The sequence below is a fragment of the Lipophrys pholis genome (genome assembly GCF_963383615.2).
Source record: "Lipophrys pholis genome assembly, chromosome: 16".
Lineage (NCBI taxonomy): Eukaryota > Metazoa > Chordata > Actinopteri > Blenniiformes > Blenniidae > Lipophrys > Lipophrys pholis.
The window spans coordinates 20,808,339-20,833,636 of NC_137634.1; the positions used below are offsets into that span (position 1 = coordinate 20,808,339).

General features: G+C 41.3%; 2 protein-coding genes and 1 long non-coding RNA gene across 5 annotated transcripts in view; 1 reads left to right on the forward strand and 2 right to left on the reverse strand.

The window, feature by feature from the left end:
- Window positions 1–9,640, forward strand: part of coro6 (coronin 6) — a 17,743-nt gene extending 8,103 nt beyond the window's left edge. Inside the window, exons 4-11 of the mRNA XM_080483642.1 lie at window positions 4,496–4,625; window positions 4,725–4,903; window positions 6,134–6,253; window positions 6,365–6,469; window positions 6,594–6,739; window positions 6,966–7,023; window positions 8,085–8,312; window positions 8,766–9,640. Coding sequence (XP_080339768.1) covers window positions 4,496–4,625; window positions 4,725–4,903; window positions 6,134–6,253; window positions 6,365–6,469; window positions 6,594–6,739; window positions 6,966–7,023; window positions 8,085–8,312; window positions 8,766–8,888 — 1,089 coding nt within the window. The 3' untranslated portion in view covers window positions 8,889–9,640. The remainder of the gene's footprint in view (window positions 1–4,495; window positions 4,626–4,724; window positions 4,904–6,133; window positions 6,254–6,364; window positions 6,470–6,593; window positions 6,740–6,965; window positions 7,024–8,084; window positions 8,313–8,765) is intronic.
- The window catches only part of LOC308122034 (von Willebrand factor A domain-containing protein 7-like), a 32,205-nt gene continuing 16,290 nt past the window's right edge, over window positions 9,384–25,298 (reverse strand). For all 3 annotated transcript variants that reach the window (XM_080483639.1, XM_080483640.1, XM_080483641.1), the window contains 5 exons: window positions 12,210–12,359; window positions 11,899–11,991; window positions 11,533–11,807; window positions 11,169–11,459; window positions 9,384–10,965 (listed from right to left, as the gene is read on the reverse strand). In XM_080483639.1, coding sequence (XP_080339765.1) covers window positions 10,558–10,965; window positions 11,169–11,459; window positions 11,533–11,807; window positions 11,899–11,991; window positions 12,210–12,359 — 1,217 coding nt within the window. In that variant the 3' untranslated portion in view covers window positions 9,384–10,557. The remainder of the gene's footprint in view (window positions 10,966–11,168; window positions 11,460–11,532; window positions 11,808–11,898; window positions 11,992–12,209; window positions 12,360–25,298) is intronic.
- Window positions 13,303–19,301, reverse strand: LOC308122036. The gene is made up of 5 exons (XR_013936126.1): window positions 17,253–19,301; window positions 17,108–17,170; window positions 16,426–16,554; window positions 14,308–14,436; window positions 13,303–14,026 (listed from the first exon to the last, which is right to left on the reverse strand). It is a non-coding gene; the product is annotated as an uncharacterized lncRNA (long non-coding RNA).

Consider the following 25,298-nt stretch of genomic DNA (forward strand, 5'->3'; position numbering starts at 1 on the left):
CCCCCCCCCCCGTTGTGTCCCCGCTGTGCCTCCATCAGGTGTGTTGGTATGCAGGCAGCGTCCCCAGCAGGCTCTCTGGAGGTGAAGCATGCAGGATATGTAAGCTGAAGGGTTGGAATGATCTTCTGTTGCTTGTGGTCGTAATTTCCTTTTGCCATCACATCAAACCCACTAAAGGAAATATTTAGAAAATCTACTTTCTTTGCTGTTTGTTAAGGCAGATATGATTAAAACATGAAAAACGAATAAAGAACAGTTTTTTATTTTGAAGTTCATCTATTCTACAAAAGATCCAATAGTAAAACTTAAATCAAGACGTAATGAACAAAAAGATGAACATGCGCTAAGCTGATCCTGATATTTTGGAAGAAGATGAACTAATCCAGGGGTTTACAACATCTGTTCCTGGGCCAGCATGCAGGATTACATTACAAAGTGTGAACATTAGAAAGACATTTACTGCTATTTATATATTTATTCAGGATTACGGTTCTTTCGTAAAACCTTTCACATCAAGGAGTGTCAGTGATGCAAGCAAACGTAGTATTTTTGCCATTTAGAAATGGCTTAATGTTGATATTTCTCTTCAAAATTTTCAACTTGTTCAGGATTTTTAATATAAGATCTTGATTTCAATGTAAATGTTTTCCTCCCTCTTTGCACTAGTGTGCAAATATTCAACTTAAAAGGTTTTCATTATCTTAATTTATTGATTAATGGTTATATGGCTTCATCAAAGGGATTTTCTTGCTGTGAAGCTGAAGTACAAACCACTGCATCGCTCAGGCTCTGAATCTCATGGCAGAATCCAGTCGGCAGGGGGCGCTGTGAAGCCTCCAGCAGAACTCCATGACTGTGATTTAAAAACTTTTTTTTTTTTTAATTCTTGGCTCAGTGAATTGTGGCGTTAATATGTCCTGCATAGCACTACATTTTAGTTACTGAGGTTGACCTGATTTATATGCAAATTCTGCTCTTTTATTTGTGTTCTTGGTGATCTGCAACGAAAAAGCCGACTTGGATTATAAGAGCGTTAGAAAACAGATGATAGAGAACAAAAGTAGAGTGTCTGAATGCAGGATGCCGGTTGAGAGGAGCTGCTGAAGGTTCTTCATTATTATCTGATGATCAGTCAGAAGTGGATTCGTCTATAAAACCACTGAAAGTTTATTCTGTTTTACTAAATAAGCTTCACAAAATCTCCCCAAAACAATTTACATGGAATAATGAAATAAAAATCTGCTGCATGTTTGTTTCAACGTGACGTCAAAAAGACATTTTCCTTCCTCTTTTTCCTCTTCGTCATCTGCGTCATGGCAGTCATCCGCTCCTCTTCCTCGTCCTCATCTATTCATCTTCACCTTCACCCTCGTCATCTGCCTCTTCTTCCGTGGCTTCCTTTCTTTCTTTACTTCTTTCTTTCTCTCCTAAACTCTCCCAGAAGTGTCAAACTTGAGTTTCCTTGAGAATCGGTGTATTGATTATTCCTCTGTTCACATTCAAACTGATATTTGTGCCACTCGACTCTACATGTGTGTCTGCGTGTGTCTGGCGTGACGTTTCCTGGTCGCTGTAATCTCTCAGCATGTGTGGCCGAGCCGAGCCGAGCCGAGCCGAGCCGAGCCGAGCCGATCCAAGCAGTTGTCAGTGAGAACAGATCTGCTCACTTGTTCTCGGCTCAGAAATCTTTGTGCTCTCGAGTGATCGAATCGCTGCTTCTTCTGTGGCAGCAGCTGCGTGGACGTTGCTTGACTGCTGCTGTGTGTGTGTGTGTGTGTGTGTGTGTGTGTGTGTGTGTGTGTGTGTGTGTGTGTGTGTGTGTGTGTGTGTGTGTGTGTGTGTGTGTGTGTGTGTGTGTGTGTGTGTGTGTGTGTGTGTGTGTGTACAGACAGTTGCAGCTGTCTCTGCAGCGCTGCTGCCACAGAAAGGCCATCAGTGTGATGTCATCCTCCTCGGTTCACAGAGAGTGATCATTGTGTGGAGTGAAAAGGGTCACCGGAGTGTGTTTATGAGCGTGTGGGTGTGGAGAGAGCAGCGTCTGTGTGTGTGCTCCTGAGCATATGTGGATCAGTCGTCACTCGCCGAGTGGAGAGTGGACTGGAAAGGCCACATCGCAGCCAACTGCTGCAATATTCAATGATGTCAATGTGAAATATGTTTCCAGGCTTGTTTATGTGGTTTCTGGTCTTGTTCCACTGATCTGCCCTCCTGGTTTAGTTTCCATCAGTATAACAGATTTAATCATGGTTGGCATATATTTTAATTCAATTCAATTCAATTCAATTTTATTTGTAAAGCGCTAAATCACATCAACAAACATCTCAAAGCGCTCATGTTTTACATCATGATCACAAACATCACAATCTCCTTTGAACTCCTCCATGAGGTGCCTCTCTCATCCGCTTTGTATAGGGTATTTTTTTAATGCAGTTTTTGGGGTTTTATTCGGAAACGGTTTTCTCGTTAACGTCCCAAAATCGAATCAATTGGTCTTTGGATGATGATGATGAAATCCTCCCTGAAAATTTCATGCAATTAAGGTGAGTAGGTTTTGTCAAAATACATACATACAAACCAATAGATAAAAAAATTGATAAATAAATACAAGCAGACGAAAACATAACCTTCTCAAGCAACTTTTTGTTGGTCGCCCAAATTTGGTTGGCGAAGGAATTTAACAACCTTTACCAATGCAAGGTTGTGACGTTCTGACTGACCGGGTCAGACCATCTGCAAAAGTGTCAGAAGTCAGAATTAATTTAAAAAAACAGTTGAAGCAGGTGGAGAGGTGAACGTTGTGACCTAACCGAAGTAATCGCCTCAGAAGTTACTGCTGGACGAGTTTAAGAATACACACTGCATCACAGTCTGTTGAGTCTGTTACTGCAGTGAAGAGGTCATTATGTTCTGGCTGATCCGTATGTGTGTGCGCACATGCTTGTTAATTGGTAACCCTATGCTGGCCATGGCTGTGAATGTGTCTACATTTTCAGTACACACACACACACACACACACACACACACACACACACACACACACACACACACACACACACACACACACACACACACACACACACACACACACACACACACACACACACACACTGACCGGCCAACCTAAAGTTAGAGCATAAACAGAATACTTACCAACACATATCTGTACATTAGAATCAGCTGTGCACTGCGTGCAACAAATATGTTAACCATTCATAGACACGCATTGAAAAAAGCAGCGGGAATCCTGACAAATGTTTCTTTAAAAATACTGGACAAAGGTGATTTGAGTGATGGCGATGAGGAAGTTGTGTTTTATCAGAACATTGTGCACTGCAGCTGCACACGCGTGCGGATTTTGATAGATGCGTGCTACTTTGCCACCATTATGGAATTTATGCAGCAATTAACACTTCAGATATAAATAGCTTCGATCATTGTTCACACGTTTCACCTCGCTCAGCATTTTATTATTATCGCAGTAAAAATGAGTGACAGTAGAATTACCCTAAAAACAAGTTTAAAACATTACATATCACGTCTTTTTTGCTTATCTTGGTAACATTTGTGATTTATGATTGTGGACTCATTGGTCAAAATCAACCTACAAGAGGCTCCAGTCCAATCCAGGAAATCACCAAGTAAACTGAAAAGATTTCCAAGAAGCCATTGACTGTTTACCATAATCTTCTTAAGAGTGGTCGACACCACACAACACTGAGACTCGAATACAACCGACCAAACACGGACGTTTTCTGCACATTTCAATGTAGTTTAAATTTAAATTTAAAGCTTGTTATGGTTCTATTTTACTGGTCCGGCTCACTCAAGATGAAGTTGGGCTTCATTTTGCCTCTGAACTGAAATGAGATTTGACGCCTTGACCTAACTGAATACACACAAATATACTTGAAAGGATTTAGTGATTTTGCAGTGTTATTATTGACATTTGACCGTGCATATATGCACAACTAACAACCAGGTGCTGTAATACCGGCATTCAAGGCTTTTTTTTAAAACATATTTTTATTTAAAAAAAATATATTTCTGAATCTAATGTACCTCTTAAAATTGTCGTTGGATAATTTGCAACTCCTGCATGTTAATGATCAAGTTCCTTTGTCTGCTAATTAGTCTTGAATACCTGAATTCTTAATAATTTGAGCTGTTAAAAATAACATTTGTGAAATTAAACATTACAGTTATTGTGATTTGGAACTAGTTTTTCTTTATAATCTAGGTCAGTTTTTCTTTCTGACTTTATTTGATCTGGATCTTAAAATATGTGTAAAACATAAAAGGATTTACACTGAAGACGTTGTGCTTTGGTGCTTGTTTAGATGATTATTTACTGATTGCTGACTCCATTTTTCACACGTTGATATTTCCTGACCAGAATCTGGAGGGATGGAAATACTAAACACGATTCTTTTTTTTGCAGTGTTTGTGTGCTGTGCCATTAACAGTTCCCCCCCCTCACCGTCTGTGTCCTCTGCAGGTGTGGCAGATCCCGGATCACTCCCTGATCCGCCCCCTGTCCGACCCAATCGTGGTCTTAGAGGGACACTCCAAACGGGTCGGCATCGTCAGCTGGCACCCCACCGCACGCAACATACTCCTCTCAGCAGGTGGGATAGAGACGCTCCAAAACACGCTCATTTCTTCTCTACGTATTGGACTGACGCTTGATTCGATTTTTTTTTTTTTGGACCTTGTCAAACCCTCAGGCAGTGATAATCTGATAATAATCTGGAACGTGGGGACGGGTGAGCCCCTCCTCTCCATGGACGACCACCCGGACCTCATATACAGCATCAGCTGGAACCGAAACGGCAGCTTGTTTTGCACCACCTGTAAAGACCGACGCCTGCGTGTCTGCGACCCCCGCAAGAGGGAGGTGGTGGCGGTGAGTGAGTAGAAATCACAAACACCACGGCAGCAACTCAACGTTTCTATCGAGACACGATCAAGATGATTATAAAGCTCATACTGAGGATGAGAATGGAGATGAAAGGTGATTGGTTTGTACTCAGCATGGGCCGGTTTTAGTATTTCATTAGCCGGCTGGGATTTTCACACACAAACACCTCCAGGGCTTAGAGAGAGAGGTGGTGTGAAAAAGAGAAAATAGCAGTTGCCTTGGAACAAAATACCTTGTGGATGCCAGATATCTGAGGACAATCACCAGATGAGATGATAGATTAGAAAACAGTAACTCAAACAACCACTCAGAATTTCTCTGAGCATGTTGCTGAACGTGTTGCTTAGTCTGATGAGACCTGATTTCTTCTGCGACACTTGTAGATGCTGCTTGTGGGGAAATGGAGTGGAACGTTTGCAATAAAAAGACAATGAAGACCAATTTAAATGAACGTGTCCTCGCACACCCAGGCCTGTTGGAACGTGGTCCATGTGGAATTTCAGTGCGAGTGCGAGTCCGAGTGCGATGGAAATGTGGGGCAGCGATAATACATCAGGGTGTTCAAAATGTTTTCTTCTTTGACGTTTTTCATTCTGAACTGATTGTTTCTTTGTTTAAAAAAAAAAAAAAATTGATTGACAAAAAATAATTGATTTAGTTTCCATGTTTTTGAGGCAAATACATTTGTGGGATGAGCGGTGGAAGTGTTGAGTGTTCTCCACGCATGACGGACAAATTTCTGCTTTAGCCTCTTATTTTGTGTCATTTACTGGATGTGAAGACTGAAATCTGAAGAAAATGTACACATTAGGTTCCTTTACCAAACTACCAAACTAAGGGACGAGAAAATAAGTTTTCAATATGCAAATTCAGACTTAATTGAAATATATTACTCTAAGAAAATCCGTATGATTTCAGTATAAACAAAAATATTCAATGGAGGAAATGGCGTATTCCCAATACAGGATACGGTTGGGATATTTCTAGACCTGGCAGAAGCTTTTGACACCATAAATCACAACATACAGTAGGATTATATAAACTGGAAGGAGCTACTTGACAAAGAGGAAATGGGATTTAAAGATGCTACTACTACTACTACCTTTACTACTACCACTACCTCTAATCAAATTAATAATCAATAAAAATAAAAACGTGTGAGTCTTGAATTCCAATTGAGATGTGTATGAGTAAACGGTGACTCTTGACCAACAGGAACGTCTGGCTCCACATGAGGGAATCCGGCCAATGAGAGCCATTTTCACCAGAGACGGAAATATTTTCACCACAGGATTCACCAGGATGAGTCAGAGAGAGCTCGGCCTGTGGGACCCGGTAAAAAAAAAAAAAACGATTTCCACGGAATCTGTTTGGCGCCTGTTTCGATCAGAAGTAATGTAATGTTATGTCGTGTAAGGTTTTTTGTATCTTTTCAAATCTCAACAGACAAATTTCGAGGAGCCTATTGCACTTTTGGAGCTGGACACAAGTAACGGAGTCTTGTTACCGTATTACGACGCAGACGCAAACATGGTTTACCTGTGTGGAAAGGTACGCAGACTCCTGTCTGTCCATTTAACGCTCCCGGTGGCGACGGGTTTGAAATTCCCGCCTCAATATCGACAGTATGTTTAAGTGTTTGATATGAGTGTGTCTTATCCTTCTCCGTTCGTAGGGGGACAGCAGTATCCGTTACTTTGAGATCACAGAGGAGCCGCCGTATGTTCACTACCTCAACACCTTCAGCAGTAAAGAGCCTCAGAGAGGGATGGGCTTCATGCCAAAGAGAGGAGTGGACGTCACCAGATGTGAGATCGCTCGGTAAGAGACTTCTCCCTCGGCTTCTCCCTCGGCTTCTCCCTCGGCTTCTCCCAGCACCTCTGTCGTCTGGATATTGATGCAGTTTCTTTGACACTTCATCCACATCACGTGCACAATCATGTCATAAATACTCGCACAATGATGTACCCGACGGGATGAAACGCTAATGTGTGTTCCCTTTTGTCTGTTTCTTGCTGCTCCATCTCATCTCTTTTCATCCTCGCAGGTTATTTAAGCTGCTTGACAAGAAGTGCGAGCCCATCACGATGACGGTGCCCAGAAAAGTGAGTGGGACTGATCACACTCATCACTCTGACACGAACAGAAACTAACTTAACAGATTCAGATGAGCAATCTGTAAGGACTTTAGTTTTAAGTCACTTTGGATCTTCATACTGCATCTTAAGCATATATTATAGTTCACTGTCAGACATGGAAAGTGTTAATATTAACAAATACATTTGGGAAATGACGGCAGTAAAGATTAGTAAGTTAAAAGCAAGCGACAAATCACATGTGATATAACCATAAATAACTAAATTTCAGTGTAAGTTAAACACATTAGCACATGATGAAGCACCAAAACAGTTCAAAAAGACAAAGTTTTACAAGATTACTGAACGTGGTACAATCAGTCAGTGAATTCAGCCTCAGTGCCGAGTAATGATCTGCATTTTCTTCACTTCTGACAATGACTTCTGTAGCCCGCTGCCTCGTGATGAGAGAAGTCAGAGCGGCTATGGACGAACACAGAAGCAAATGTTAAAGCTGTAACAATTCCCAAGTCTACAATTTCCAACTATTGATGTTATCACAAATTTAATCAGTTTTGAAGTTAGTGTGCGTCCTTATAATCAACAAAAACATAAACTTGCAGCATGACTTGCAGCTTTCTGGTTAATATATGATACTGTATAAGGTATTTCAAAAGAGACACTCTTTTTTTTTTCCTCTTCATTTTCTGAGGCAAGATAGATGCTTGTAAAGATGGGACATGACTAGATTAGCTTTCATACGCTTTTTAATTCATCGTGTCTCGGGAAAATAACTTGGAAACAATGAGTTGTCTGTATTATTGAGTTACTTTTTTGTGAATATTTAAGATGTGAATGATGGAAGTCCATGCTTGATTTAATCATTATATTATGCACATTTAGTTTTTACATTTTTTTTATATATCACAATTAATTTTAAATACTTTCTCTTTGAAATTTGGATCTTATGGGATATTGTTTTTAAACTCTAGTTTCTTAAGTTCTCTTTATCATCCTCACAGAGAAGGACAGAGGCTGAAGAGGCAAAATATTTAAAAGAAAAACGAAATCATTTTAATTCTCCTGCGCAGTCGGACCTGTTCCAGGACGACCTGTACCCGGACACAGCAGGGCCCGAGCCCGCCATGGAGCCCGAGGAGTGGCTGGACGGTCGAGACGAGGACCCCATCCTGATGTCCCTGAGGCACGGCTACATGCCGCCGAAGAGCCGAGAGCTCAAAGTGGCCAAGAAGAACGTTCTGGACTCGAGACCCACCACACGACGCAGCATGTCCACTCTGGACACCAACAGCCTGCCGGTGAGTTTAACATCACTCTTCTTAAACACAGATTCTCAGATCATGAGAATATAGTGGATCAATATTCCTATGATTTAATCAGACATCAGAAATATTTCATGTTTATTTAGTTTTATTCATTAATGTAATGAATGGAAATAATTCAAAATGTTATATCTACAAAGAATCATAATTCCATCACAGTTCACTTTCCAGACAGTAATCTGGTTATATATTTTCTGTCTCTTTTTAACCTTCTTTTATTTTTTTTTATCTCTCCTCTATTTGTACCTGCCTGAACTTTTCTCCCCCAAAGCTCCCGTCTTTGTTTTGGTTTATTTCCTCTGGTTGTTCACTGTCCTTGACCTATTTTCCCCTTTCTCATCATCCTCATGTCCTCCTTCCTGTAACTACCCTCCTTTCTCTTTTCTGTTTCCCCTTTCTCCTCCGCTCCTCCTCTCTCCTCTCGTCCAGCCTCAGTTGCTTGAGAGGTTGTTGGAGGAGTTGCAGAACCTGAAGGCCACAGTTTTGTCTCAGGAGAAGAGAATCTGTGACTTGGAGAATAAGCTTTCCCAGTACACCAACGGCACTGACTGACGAACTTCTGAAGAACTGGTCCAAGTTTCAGAATTAAGATTACATTAAAAATGTATTTCCCCCTTGCACTGACAGGGATTCACTCTTCTAAATACCCCTTTCAAAGGTTTTTATGTGTATGAACGTTGACGTTTGATCGTCCGAGAAATTTGACAAAATTACATCCACAAGCACTTGTTTTGGGTTTGACGGCACAATAATCCTGATTCCAGTTTTGACAGAATGTGCCTTTACTGTTACAGCAATGTGTTTCATTATATTCTCATCTGCAGAGTGGTTTTAAAGAGTGAGACGAGGGCAAGGAGAAAGTGAGAGAGCAGTGTGTTTGATGAGCCGGTGCAGGTTAGATTTAAGGGCTGAAGAGAGTCGAGACTGTTCCTGGGAAATAAGATGAAGTTACAGCATGAAGGACACAGAAGTCAAGAGCCAATAAAAGACTTTCAGCCTTGAAACCTGCAGCGTTAAAAAAAAAAAAAGAATCAAATCATCACACTTGTAGTTGCTTCGCCCTCTTCACCAGATGACCAGTTTATTTACATGAATCTCTCTAGAAACTTTTCAAAATGTAAATAGTGATGAAACAGGAGGGTATAAAATGTTAAGCTTGTAGCACAGCAATTCTGTAAAAGATTCTACATTCGACACATGACAATAAAAACTGTTTTTTAAAAAAAAAAAAAGAACCACATCTTCATTTGTTTTTAATGCCGTTATTAAAAAAGCAGAAAACTTCACCTGTGCAGGTCTTCGCCCCTCCACAGATTAGTTATTGGGCTTTAATCACCTTATAAATAGAAGAGTACATTCACTGAACAGCTTGGCAGCACAAAAAGGGCATCAAGTTTCCTTTTTCTGTGAGCAAAATATCTTTGTAACACTGGCAATAAGCCTCAATAACAGCTGGGTTGTCAAAACGAAAGTCTTCAAGGTGCATTTTGGAGTTTTGGCCACTAGGGAGCGATCCAAAGCAAGGAAAAGAACTTAAAAAACGTGAACTACAACCCATTTAGATCATCAAAAAGCAGGTTAACGCAATACCAGATATTTATAGGACTGATTGCATGTTTATATTTCTAATCAATATGCATATGATATTGTAAAGTTAATGTTACAGTAATTTTGACAAATTTGAACCGACACTTAGTTCAAATGTGGCTAAAGCAACCGTCTTCCTTCCATCACCCTTGAAATCAACTATGTTACAGGTGGTGAGTTTGGGGATCGGGGCCATGTGCCTGTGGACTGCCCATCTCTCGATATATTTTCTTTAATGTTCAAAAATCAGAAATAAAGCGGAACATATGCAAAATACTGTGATAATATGGGGGTGAAACAACAATATCATCTGTACAACAAAGCGTGTCGACTTGTTTTTTCTAGACGTGGCCAGCCTAGTCAAGAGCAGCCCTGATCAGAAAATGAATAAAAATCTGGGAAAGAAAATGTGTTAGGATGGTGTCAAATTTATATTTGTTTATATCGCAAACAGTGTGAATATTTTGATTTGTAAATTAATTTTAATTGAGTGCATTTTCATTGCTTCTGCAGTCTCAAAAGCACTTTACACAGACAGACACACTGGCTGCTCGACTGCCATGGGGGGGGGGGGGGGGGGGGGGGGGGGGACGGACGGACTCCAAATTTAACCATTCGTCTTCTGGATATTGGGTCATTTGTTGCCCACCTCTGTCAGTACATGCAGTACCAGTGTCACCACGCTGAGGCAGAGGAAGAGTGAAGGCGTGACCTTGGTGGAGTGAGACTGAGCCCCTTGCAGCCCCTCCAGGATACTGAAGGAACAGGTGCCGCTGTTACCCACCCGATCCACAAACTGCAGCGCCATTTCAGGAGCGCAGCAGGACGAGTTGTAGGTCGCCAGCGTGACATTCTCGTTTCCGGCCTCCAAGCTGGTGTTCAGAGTCCCGTTGCCCTGTGTGAGGCGGACGCGCTCCACCCCCGTGCCTCCACCTCCGTCGGTCACCCGCAGAATGACCTCCCATGTGGACAGGCTGCAGCTCTCAGGGCAGTTTTCCCGGAGGCTGACCTGCTGGCACGTGGGCGCAGTGAAGTCAGTCACCTGAGAGGGGGAGGAAAGAAAAAAGACAAACATGAACAGAGTTAAAAGACAAGAAAAAAAACATTTTAATTGATAAGCAATGTGTGCAGTGTGATGGACTGCGATGACCCCGAGTTGGATAATATAGACATATTGGACGGATCGACGGAATAAGACAAGTGGATGTGTGGACGCTTCCTGAATCCCCCCCATGGTGGCATTACCGAATTGACGACAGAAATTCGCAGCACGATGTAGTTGCTGTCTCCTCCTCCTGGAGCCTCGGCTTCAATGGTCAGGGTGACGTCGGTACCGGACGGTGTGTTCTTCGGCGCAGAGAGCGTCACGGTTCCATTAGCACTTCCACTTTCCAGGGACAAAGTGGTTGGAAACGTTGAAGCGTAGCTTCTGCTGTTGGTGGCTCGGATGGTAAAGTTTCCACCGGCGCCACTGGCCACGACAGAGAAAGGCACGGCGAATTCTGTTGCTGGGTCCAGGACGGCGTTTGAATCGGCCTGAAACGTTAAAAGGGAGTCAGACGAGATTGTTGTTCGTCCTCTAAATGTGAAGTCTGGGACGGATACTCACAGTAATAGTCACATTAGAGGACCTGAAGCTGGTGGGTGACTGCCTTTGGAAGGTTACTCTTGAGGTGCTGGAGGGAAAACTGTCGTCTTCTCCCTTCACCCGAACCATGAACTCCTCCGTTGGGATCCTCTCAACCTGGACCAAGAAGTTTCCGCCCTCCTGTGGCGACGCGGCTCCTCGAATCTCCTCGGACCCGGACGACCCGACCAGCGTGACCTCTGTGACCGTGGCGGAGGAACTGCCCGTCACGGTCACCAACAGGCTGCCGTTCACCCCTGTGAAGAACACAAGCAGGTTCATTACACCTGATCTCGACGTGTGACGTTACCAGAATCATGAAATTCTGACAATTTGTTGTTTTTTTACCAGCTCTGGGGCGCGTTTCAAGAGGATCGAATCCGGTAAACACATCCTGAGACGCCTCCACAAAGTCAAACAAGAAGTCAATGGGACTCTGACCTGCAAGTAATGATGGGAGAAAATGAATGAGCAGTGTGAGAGAAACTCGTCCTGTATTTGAATAAGTATTACTAATACTGTATAAGTATTAGTTCCTGAGACACTCAGATTGAAAAGTCATAAAGTGTGATGGCCACAGATAGAAATGACCATTGGGGCTAAAAATACAAGCAAAATCTAAAGCAGTAAAAATGTCATGGTTTTATCAGCCGTCTCACCTATGACCTTCAGTGTGTAGGGCTCATTTGAGATCATCCTTATATTCCACTGTCCTTGTACTTTCTTGATCTGCAGACTCCGGAAGTTTCCTGCAGACCGAGACGAATCGATCAGCGGCCCCGACGGTTCACTGCTCTGCTGAGTTTCGCCTTGAAACGAGACGAAGCAGTACAGAGTTCAACATGTAGACGGCGACATTGAGTGATCAGTTAAATGCAGCTGATCACATCAGTGACATTGAGTATTTCTGACATGTCATTAAACCTTCACATTAACTCAAAAAACAATGCACAAATATATTTCAGTATCCTGAAGTAATATAACTACTGATGCTAAATAATGACACAAAGCCCCATGAATTAAAAAACAAAACGTGTACACCCACCCACCCACCCACCCACCCACCCACCCACCCACCCACCCACCCACACACACACACACACACACACACACACACACACACACACACACACACACACACACACACACACACACACACACACACACACACACACACACACACACACACACACACACACACACACACACACACACACACACACACACACACACACACACACACACACACACACACACACACACACACACACACACACACACACACGTGTTTCTATGTATTGTGGGGACCGATCTTTAAATCCTCATTTGTGGGGACACCCTTTTCTGTAGGTTCTGCAAGCCTGAAAAAAATCAGGTGAAACATCAAAAATGGGGGCAGGCTATACACACCTTTGTATTTTTAAAAAACACAAGTTTTTTTGATGAGCTGTTCTGTTGGAGACTTTAGGGGACATCCTGTCAATCGGGTTAAGATGCATTTAGGGGACCTGATTTACATATAATTAGAATATTTTACACATTTGTTACTTATGGGGACCCATTATGATAAATTTGATCCAATGTTTATTACTGACTGACATATTTGCAGTAATGCTTATTACCCTTTGAATAAAAAAAACATTAAATTATGGACCTCCTTCAACACCAACGGAAGCAAAATGACTGCCTATGAAATTTTCATGAGATTCCGAAGTATATTTTAATGTGCTCAATACATTTTATTTTTTATTTGACTGACATGAGTTTTCTTCATGGGGATAAAACAAAAGAAAAACTTAAGCTATACTGTCTCTGATTTACAAATTTTCTTTATCAACTCTTTTTGAGCTAAAAATTTTAAAAGCAAGTCATTTAGTCTATTTTTGTTTTGGTGTATGAAGCAACATACACTTAAGTGGTCACAAACAATAATCACCAACTCCATGTTTGATCCAAACACTGGTAAAAAAAAACCCATTTATTTCTGAACACAACACATTCTGTGCAAAAACTAAAACACCTAAACTGAAATTAAATTACTTTTAAATTCTTTACAGTGGAAAGAACACTTTGCAAAACAAAAAAGGACCTTACCGTCTCACCTGTAGTTGAAAAGAAATGCAGCAAAAGCAAAAAATAGTTATTGCATGATCTTGCTGGAATTGAAAATAAAATACATTTTAAACTTTAAACTATAATTAAAAATCCAAAGGGTTTGTTCAACTTAAGACAAACACAATTCGTTTTTCAGACTACATTCTCTGCATTTCTCTTTTGAGAGCCGTTATGCGATTGTACACATAAAACTTAAGGCGTCGCCAGTCTCGTTTCACAAGAGCTTCTGACTCAGCCTTCAGACATTTCTCACAGTCACTTTTTGAAGGTACAGTGCCAGACTGAATGAATTTCATCATTTGTCTTTCAACTGCTTTTATCTCTGCTTTCTGCCATGGTGCTCGCTTGATCGGAGTTTTCCCTGCAAAAAAAGGAAAGAAATATGAGCAACAGCTAAAAAATGCATTTTCAAATTTAGACGAGAGAGCTTGTTTTGACAATTTTCTCAAATTGTGTTTCACCACTATGGTCTGCGAGTAACTAAAATAAAGAAAAATCAGAGCAAGACAATGTATAAATGATGGAAGTATCTAATAGTCAGTTTTTTGATATCCTTTGAAGTCCAATTGTAGTTAAGATTTAAAAAAAGATTTAGAAGTAGTTGAGAGTAGTTAATCGTAGTTAAGATAAAAATGAAGTTACCTTTTGCAGGATTTGTTACAGAGGTGACTTCACTAGATTCTCCATCTTCATCCATTATTGGTCGTTTGTGTTTTTTGGCAGCAGGAGGATCCCGATCCTGAGACGTAGATACACTCTCCACCAATGATTCTGTAAAACAAAAAAGCATGCAATCAAAGCCTATCCAACAATATTCGCCATCGATAATCATTCACTTCAATGTTTCAAAAAGAACCAATAACAGTTGTCAGGCCTCTGCCTTGGCAAAGTAAAAAAGCTTTTAAATATTTAGTGTAATTATAATGCAGTAAATGATATTGAGTTAATTTAACTGTGCGTATGTGATTATTACTTTTAGAATTTTTTCTTTACAATGATCTTTAGGATGGGGCACTCAATCTGTGTAATAAGAAAAAAGTAATTGCAAATTATCAAGAAAAGAGATGTGTTGAAGATTCTAATAATATGGGCTCAAATTTGGTGGTCCGATACAGTATCAAGAGTGATAAAGGCTGTACATCCATCCATCCAAACTACAGGTCTTGACTGGGGTAAGCAAGTCTAGTATAACAGTAAGGGCACAATTACAATTTTCAGTGACAGTTCATCAATATGACAGAATAGATACTGTACAGAAAGCATATAAGGAATATGACAGACATGAGAAGAGTGACAGCATTCCATTTCTCCGCAGGGTGGCAGGTGTCACTCTTGGTGATAGAGTGAGGAGCTCAGCCATTCGCCCTGCATGTTTTCCATGTCTCCCTGCTTCCACGCAGCTGATTGCAATGAGCAGCTCATTGTCTGGCTTTGTGCTGAATGTGGTGATGAACCATCAGGACATTCAGGGGAGGGAGACATCGAAGGGCTCAAACTCAGATCCTCGGGATCTGAGTTTGAGACCTCTGCTTTCAAGGTTTACCAGGCACGTCCAATTGGGAGGTGGCCCCGAGGCTGGCCCAGGACTCTCTGGAGAGATTATATCTCTGGTTTGGCCTGTGAGCGGCTCGGGGTTCCCCCAGAAGAGCTGGAGGAAGTTGCAGGGACAGGGATGTCTGGGCTTCCCTGTCGCTATACTGCCCCTGTAACCCCAAATGGACTAAGCGAGAAAGAAGATGGATAGACATGTCCTGTGGCAGCCAAATGAGGTGTTAAATGCACACATCCATGCATCACTGTTAGTGCGTGTGTCAACAAATTCCAAGTGCAAAACCCCTTCTTTGCAAGAAAATTGGAAACAAATAACAGTATTCAGCAACTGGCCAGTGGCCGAGCACTGGTTTGAGTCTCTACAGGAGAAGATGGCTCACTGGAGGGTCGCAACAGAGCATCATAACTTATATTCGTAGAGTCAAGGCCCCTGCATCCTCCCTTTTTGAACCAATAAGAACAAGAAGATAATTCGGCAGTGATGTCAGCCAGCTACTGAAAAAAAAAAGCTTTTTTGGTAGGACTGTTCATAATCCGATAAGGTGCCGAACTCGGAGGCCACGCCCGCTCACAGCAGTCACACATCTGTGAAGCACCGTTTTAACTATTTATCGTCTCCAATGCTTTCAGAAATGCATTTCGCTGAACTGTTACAGTAAAAGAGTTTTTGTCCGAGGGCGATGTTGGTCCGGTTTTAACTACAGCAGCTGACAGCTGTTCGTGGTGCGTTCAGGTGCATCACGTAAGCTTGCACTCCGACATTTTAACGACCTGTGGTGCTTACACAGTAGTTATGTTACAATCTAAATATGATTAAAATATGACTGATAGTCATGAGCGAGCTGGAACATGCATGCGCAGCACACGGTAGTGCAGAAGTTCCGGCAGTGCGGCACCTACACAGTTCAGCCAGGACGGTTGGAACAGCCGGAATAGATTTCTAGGAAATGACGTCATTATGTTCTGCAGGACCCTGCACTGCCTAACTTTCTTCTTGGTCAATAAAGGCCAATTCATACTCCATAAGAACAATATCTGTCCTTGGATCTCAGTGTCTGCTGCTGCTAATGACTAAAGGGATTAAATGTCTAATCAACACAAACTGCATACTTCTGAAAAAGGATGTTGAGAAAATCATGAACACAAACTACTTCATTATAGCAATGTACTCTAACAAATTGCAAATGTTGGAGGTATAACCAAAATTACCTTGAGAAGACTGAGTTACAGTGGTGTCTTTAGAAGCATCTCCATCCCCTGTAGGCAGTTCACATGCCTCGTTTGCCGATGGGTCTTCGTCCACTGCAGTAGATGTTACAGTCTCCACTGCTGATGGTTCTGTTTAGTACATGACCACATACATTTGAATAAATACCATACCATTATGTTTCAAATCTGCCATTACAAATAAAACGGTGGAAGATGAACATTCAATTAAATCACAATTAAGCAAGAACGCTCCACAGCTGCTGGTTAGGTGTTCACCATCCTGTTCTTGTACACAAGCCCATGTTAAACAAAATGAGTGTGGGCCGACTATTTCCATGCTTCTGGACAGTCTTGCCTAATCTTATTACTGATGGACCCAATGTACCACACAAAAAAGTGCAACTTTTTGAAATGTCACTGCCTTAAAATTGTTAGCAATCTTTATAAGTTGAAAAGGTTATCATGCATTTTCAGACACCCGAGACTGAAAATATATGATAGCCTTTGCCCATCCAGATGGGTCCATATCGGCCTCTGGCCCATGGACTTTAAGTTTTGCAGTGGGCTGGTGTAGGAAAAATAACCTGTACCACAGTGTGAGGCAGACTGAGGAGCTTGTTGTGGATTTTAGGAAGAGAACCTTGAAATGGGCACTTTTTGTAATTCATTTGCCAATACATGCCTTCTACTGTTGAAAGATCTTCATGGTCCTGCCACACATCTTGTTCAGTACACACAACTTCTTCTGCGGGCACAAAAAAAGGTAGCATCAATTAAAAAACAAAAACCTCTATACAAAAACAGAGTAAAGTAAATGTTATACACACCATTTGGCTCAATCGTGATTTCATCCAGGTTTTTTCCTTGAAATTCTGACAGTCTGCCCTGCTCAAGGGCCATCAGAACCTTGCTGATCTTGGCAAGTTGAAGGGTTTTTTCAGGAAGCCGGTAAAACTCCCGATGGATCCGAATGTCATGACCGAGAAAGTTGGCCAATTGGTCCATCTCCGTGTCGGTCATATTCAGAACTGTTGAAAGGGTTGCTGCATGTTTGCGTAACTTTGTTGATGTAAGGGAGTTTGGAAAATCTGCTCCGCATCTCTTGGCAAAGGTACGAATGCTGTCAGCGCCACGAAAATGAGACAAGGCAGCAGGCCTGGCAAACATATACTCGTTGTCTTCGAGAACACCACATTCATTTCGGTGCTTGACAAGAATGTCCAAGGCAGTCAACATTTTGGGCGTTAGAAGTATTGGTACTGGTCTGCCTCGCTTTCCTCTGATGATAATTCTTTCGAAGTGTCGACATAATTTTTTTTCCACTTCAGAAAGTGCCCAGTCCAAATCTTGATGGGGATCAGATCTGTCTCTTGATAAGTATGCAGAAAGAGGCATCCTTGCCACCTCTCCTTCTCTGCGTCTGTTAAAGAGTATGATTTGTGCGAGGCAGACATTTGCCAGTTCTGCCCAGGACTTTCTGGTAGGACATTCTGAGAGTGCATTAGTGCTCTCATCTTGCATTTCAGAGAGATATTTGTGCATTTTTTGAACATCTTTCGTGAATGGCATCAGATTTGGGGCATTCCATTTTGCTTCAGCGATATTTCTCAATGCTGTTGCGGATACCAATGCATTCCATTTTTCACTGTGAACTTCTTGAAACTCAGAGGCTTGCCGAACTAACTCTTGGTCATCATTAATGAGCCCATCAACTTTCAAAAGTTTGCTGACTTTTACAAGAGCGTTCCCGAGTTTTGTTGCTAGTGAGGGGATCTTAAACTTGTTGGTCGTTTTTTCAAATCCACACGTCACCTTGACGGCATTTATCACAGAAAAATAGTTTTGAGGATTGATTAAATCCCTCATTGTTTTTAGTTCAGTGTGGCATTTTCTGGCATTACCTAACAGTCGGCCCAGTTCACGCATCTTTTCTCTGGTGCCCTGTTGATTCTTAGCAGACAGACCGCCTTTATTGAGCATGTGCTGCCCAAATTCGTGAATCACTGGGTCGTTTCTGACGATCTCCGTTACAGGATCATAGTGCATGTCACTGATGACCTTCCATAGCATCTCGCTCATATGAGGAGGCACAGGTCCAGTGTACATACACAAAGATTGAACACGAGTCATTCCTGGTTTTGTTTTTTTTGATTCAGGCTTCAGTTTACAAACACGTACATGTCGCCATAACACCTTTCTTAAATAGAGCCCTTGGCAATAAGCACAGTGCATAAAATCGCTTCCCTGAACATATTTTGGTGGACGTTTTGATGGAACAAGTGTTCCTTTCCCTGACTTCAGTACAGAGGTGTTATGAGCAAAGTTGCCTTTGTTGCGGAGAAAATCTAATTGGCTTTTTCGTTCCTTTGAACCTTTTGGGAAGCTAAATGCTTTAGCAACTTCGACTTTATCTTTGTGTGCACTTTCAAGATGCCTTCCAATTTTGGAGCATGGCTTTTTGCAATAGAGACAATGATTTCTTTTATTATATACTCTTTTACCTTTACTTTTCAGGTAAGCAGTAACAACTACATTGCTGTCATGCGTAGCCTGGCTTGAAGTGGGTGTTTTCTCAACAGTAATGTCAGAATCACTGCTGTCTTGTGTTGGATTGTCGCACACAGAAACAGTTTCCTGTCCAGAGACGCTAATCACATCATCAAACTGTTGATTCCGTTTTTTGCTGGCAGGAGCATCACTGTCCAACTGACAATCTTGAATAGTATTGACGTCACTGCGATTGACATGTGAGTCTTGTATTGCATTGTCAGACACAGAAACCGGTTCTGGGGCAGAGAAGTGTTCCACACCATGATCCAAGATCCATTTCCATTTTTTGATAGGGGTAGCATTATTGCTTAATTCAGAATCATCTTCAGTTTGAGAAGCTGGAACATAGAGTTCTTCACTGTCGCACTCAGAGAGAGATGAACTGTCAAAAAGTTCAGTGTTTTCCAATGATGTGTCTATTATCTAGTAAGAAAAGTCAGATAAGAGTTATGAGACGTGAAAATAATCAGACAATGAAAGTGCAGAGCTGAAGCCAGTAGGAAACTTACAAGGATGCTTTTGGTCCGTCGTAGTTTTGGGATGAAATCTTGACTTCCATGCTTTAAAATCTATGAAGAAAAATACCAATCAAGAGAATAAAGAATAATGATGATTGGATGTTAATGTCACTCTTGCTGACAAACCATAAAATAAGACAGTCCTTAAAAAATAAACTGTTAAGATTTTGGTAAAACCAAAGTAAGTTCCTCTAAAAAGAATCAGCAATTTCTATGAAGCTTTCTTGAGATGTCCAGGTTTGGGGAAAAGATAATCATTCTTGAACTTTCCTATACTAAGATATCATGAAATGTAAAACATTTCACACATTAGACTAGGTACTGCCCTGCAACAATCAAGACATCAGACTCTATTATTTTTAATTAAAGTGAAAAGTCAAACAAAATCATAGTCATTTAACTGGAATCGCTTCGCTTCATATGATTAACGTTTCTTACCAAATGTTAAAACTACCAAAAGAAAGTTTGTGAAATCATTTGTAATAGACAAGTGAACAAACTGGACCGTACACAAGAGAAAAAGCTGGTCAACCTATAGTAAATATCTCACATTGATTGACAAGCTATTAAAAGAGCTTCAGACACACACCAAGTTATCATGCAGCATGGGGACATTTCACACATCGTTATTGTTCCAATTTGTAGAAAGTAATAGACCAACCAACACAGTTGGTGCACTTTCACATGTGTGACTAATGTCGACAACTCTTCCGTCTTTCTGGTGCTGTATTTCAAATTGTGCTGTCTTCTTCCAACACAACATAAATGGCTTGAAATAGCTCGTTATGATGACCCTTGGTCCGTGCACACAAGAGAAAAAGCACCAAAATAGCCATCAACAACTTTTACATTTGACATTAAGTGAAGAAATCAACGTACCTCCTTTTGAGCAGGACCTGCCTCTGTCCCGCTCTCCTCCAAGATTTGGTCAGGGGTTTTTTCAGGCCTCTCCTCATTCCCACCTTCAGTCAACTGATAACACATAAAAAAGACAAACTTGCAATTATAACTCCATTATTGTAGAATGTCCCCCTTAACCTACATGGTCTAGACTAGAGGTGGCTCTCCTGGTCCAAGAGTCTCACAAGCAAACACATTTTCAATGTCTTCCCACTCAAAACAACTGAACTCAAAGAAATTGGACATCCAGAAACTTTAGACAAGGCCAACTAACCAGCCAATCAATGCTCTGAAGTGTGCTGGAGCTGGGAGACACACCACACACACACACACACACACACACACACACGCACAGTAAAAACCATGTAAAACGGTCATCCTCCAGGATCAGGGACCCACATCTTTTGATCAAGACTCATTTCAATACCAAAAACATTTGCCAACACTCTGCTCCCCTGGTAACAACACACTACCAATATCCAGTTGCGGAGCAGTATTTTAAAACTGGTCAACCTATAGTAAATATCTCACTCTGATTGACAAGCTATTAAAAGAGCTTCAGACACACAGCAAGTTATCATGAAGCATGGGGACATTTCACACATCAAGGTATCATGCTACATGAGGACATTTCACACACCAAGTTTTCGGAAAATGCAAACTATTACTCAAATACACACAAATAGTGTTATGTTAAAGGTGTTTTGTGGGGACTTCCGTTATTGTTCCAATTTGTAGAAAGTAATAGACCAACCAACACAGTTGGTGCACTTTCACATGTGTGACTAATGTCGACAACTCTTCCGTCTTTCTGGTGCTGTATTTCAAATTGTGCTGTCTTCTTCCAACACAACATAAATGGCTTGAAATAGCTCGTTATGATGACCCTTGGTCCGTGCACACAAGAGAAAAAGCACCAAAATAGCCATCATCAACTTTTACATTTGACATTAAGTGAAGAAATCAACGTACCTCCTTTTGAGCAGGACCTGCCTCTGTCCCGCTCTCCTCCAAGATTTGGTCAGGGGTTTTTTCAGGCCTCTCCTCATTCCCACCTTCAGTCAACTGTGAGAACACGTAAAAAAGACAAACTTGCAATTATAACTCCATTATTGTAGAATGTTCCCCTTAACCTACATGGTCTAGACTAGAGGTGGCTCTCCTGGTCCAAGAGTCTCACAAGCAAACACATTTTCAATGTCTTCCCACTCAAAACAACTGAACTCAAAGAAATTGGACATCCAGAAACTTTAGACAAGGCCAACTAACCAGCCAATCAATGCTCTGAAGTGTGCTGGAGCTGGAAGACACACCACACACACACACACACACACACACACACACACACGCACAGTAAAAACCATGTAAAACGGTCATCCTCCAGGATCAGGGACCCACATCTTTTGATCAAGACTCATTTCAATACCAAAAACATTTGCCAACACTCTGCTCCCCTGGTAACAACACACTACCAATATCCAGTTGCGGAGCAGTATTTTAAAACTGGTCAACCTATAGTAAATATCTCACTCTGATTGACAAGCTATTAAAAGAGCTTCAGACACACAGCAAGTTATCATGAAGCATGGGGACATTTCACACATCAAGGTATCATGCTACATGAGGACATTTCACACACCAAGTTTTCGGAAAATGCAAACTATTACTCAAATACACACAAATAGTGTTATGTTAAAGGTGTTTTGTGGGGACTTCCGTTATTGTTCCAATTTGTAGAAAGTAATAGACCAACCAACACAGTTGGTGCACTTTCACATGTGTGACTAATGTCGACAACTCTTCCGTCTTTCTGGTGCTGTATTTCAAATTGTGCTGTCTTCTTCCAACACAACATAAATGGCTTGAAATAGCTCGTTATGATGACCCTTGGTCCGTGCACACAAGAGAAAAAGCACCAAAATAGCCATCATCAACTTTTACATTTGACATTAAGTGAAGAAATCAACGTACCTCCTTTTGAGCAGGACCTGCCTCTGTCCCGCTCTCCTCCAAGATTTGGTCAGGGGTTTTTTCAGGCCTCTCCTCATTCCCACCTTCAGTCAACTGTGAGAACACGTAAAAAAGACAAACTTGCAATTATAACTCCATTATTGTAGAATGTTCCCCTTAACCTACATGGTCTAGACTAGAGGTGGCTCTCCTGGTCCAAGAGTCTCACAAGCAAACACATTTTCAATGTCTTCCCACTCAAAACAACTGAACTCAAAGAAATTGGACATCCAGAAACTTTAGACAAGGCCAACTAACCAGCCAATCAATGCTCTGATGTGTGCTGGAGCTGGGAGACACACCACACACACACACACACACACACACGCACAGTAAAAACCATGTAAAACGGTCATCCTCCAGGATCAGGGACCCACATCTTTTGATCAAGACTCATTTCAATACCAAAAACATTTGCCAACACTCTGCTCCCCTGGTAACAACACACTACCAATATCCAGTTGCGGAGCAGTATTTTAAAACTGGTCAACCTATAGTAAATATCTCACTCTGATTGACAAGCTATTAAAAGAGCTTCAGACACACAGCAAGTTATCATGAAGCATGGGGACATTTCACACATCAAGGTATCATGCTACATGAGGACATTTCACACACCAAGTTTTCGGAAAATGCAAACTATTACTCAAATACACACAAATAGTGTTATGTTAAAGGTGTTTTGTGGGGACTTCCGTTATTGTTCCAATTTGTAGAAAGTAATAGACCAACCAACACAGTTGGTGCACTTTCACATGTGTGACTAATGTCGACAACTCTTCCGTCTTTCTGGTGCTGTATTTCAAATTGTGCTGTCTTCTTCCAACACAACATAAATGGCTTGAAATAGCTCGTTATGATGACCCTTGGTCCGTGCACACAAGAGAAAAAGCACCAAAATAGCCATCAACAACTTTTACATTTGACATTAAGTGAAGAAATCAACGTACCTCCTTTTGAGCAGGACCTGCCTCTGTCCCGCTCTCCTCCAAGATTTGGTCAGGGGTTTTTTCAGGCCTCTCCTCATTCCCACCTTCAGTCAACTGATAACACATAAAAAAGACAAACTTGCAATTATAACTCCATTATTGTAGAATGTCCCCCTTAACCTACATGGTCTAGACTAGAGGTGGCTCTCCTGGTCCAAGAGTCTCACAAGCAAACACATTTTCAATGTCTTCCCACTCAAAACAACTGAACTCAAAGAAATTGGACATCCAGAAACTTTAGACAAGGCCAACTAACCAGCCAATCAATGCTCTGAAGTGTGCTGGAGCTGGGAGACACACCACACACACACACACACACACACACACACACACACACACACACACACACACACACACGCATAGTAAAAACCATGTAAAACGGTCATCCTCCAGGATCAGGGACCCACATCTTTTCATCAAGACACATTTTAATACCAAAAACATTTGCCAACACTCTGCTCCCCTGGTAACAACACACTACCAATATCCAGTTGCGGAGCAGTATTTTAAAACTGGTCAACCTATAGTAAATATCTCACTCTGATTGACAAGATATTAAAAGAGCTTCAGACACACAGCAAGTTATCATGCAGCATGGGGACATTTCACACATCAAGGTATCATGCTACATGAGGACATTTCACACACCAAGTTTTCGGAAAATGCAAACTATTACTCAAATACACACAAATAGTGTTATGTTAAAGGTGTTTTGTGGGGACTTCCGTTATTGTTCCAATTTGTAGAAAGTAATAGACCAACCAACACAGTTGGTGCACTTTCACATGTGTGACTAATGTCGACAACTCTTCCGTCTTTCTGGTGCTGTATTTCAAATTGTGCTGTCTTCTTCCAACACAACATAAATGGCTTGAAATAGCTCGTTATGATGACTTTTGGTCCGTGCACACAAGAGAAAAAGCACCAAAATAGCCATCAACAACTTTTACATTTGACATTAAGTGAAGAAATCAACGTACCTCCTTTTGAGCAGGACCTGCCTCTGTCCCGCTCTCCTCCAAGATTTGGTCAGGGGTTTTTTCAGGTCTCTCCTCATTGCAGCCTTCAGTCAACTGTGACCACAACACATGAACACAAGACGACAAGCATGCAATTATCATTTTATATGTGTACACAAAACAGAAGAATCAAAAATGCTTGCATGTATAAAGTTGGAACACTTTTGTATACAAATGAAAGCACAACCAGTTTCAAAACTTTTATATTCAGTTTTTTCAATAGCAAGCAGAGAAACATACTTGTGTGCGCCATGGGCAGTCTCCTCCATAATTGTAAGTAATTTCCTCATCCTCCTTTATGTCTCTCAGAGCAAACAGACATAGGTGTGGGCTTCCTCCAACATCAATTTTTTTCATTTTACAGTTTGGCCTCAGATGGTCATCATTTACCAGGCGACCAAAGGAACCATCTTCTCTTGACGCGTCAATGCTTCAAAGACAGTTAAAGAAAGAGGAAAAAATTACTTGTTTTCATTCGCCTCCCCCTTGGTTCTTCATGGCACAATAGTTCGCCACCCTGTTCGCATTGAATGTATGATCGTTTAAAAAAAATAAAAATTACACAAAGAATTGAAACAGTATTGAACCTTGTCTTGTGACTCTGTTGAAAATGGAGAGCTTACCAATATCTGATGCCTGTAGCACATTATGTTTAACACATTGCTTCCAATGGCTGATAAATCATCTATGGAATATTATTACTAATATGTATGTCGGTCTAACCTACAGATTAGTTCACTATTGTATCCAAGTACAAAGACAAAAAAAAAAAAAAACTATCAATAAACTGAAGCTTGAATTCTTACCACCACATTTTCCCTTTCCACTTAAAGGAAAAAAAAAATACATCACACGAGGGATGGTAAAGATGTCTTCTCCTTTGTGCT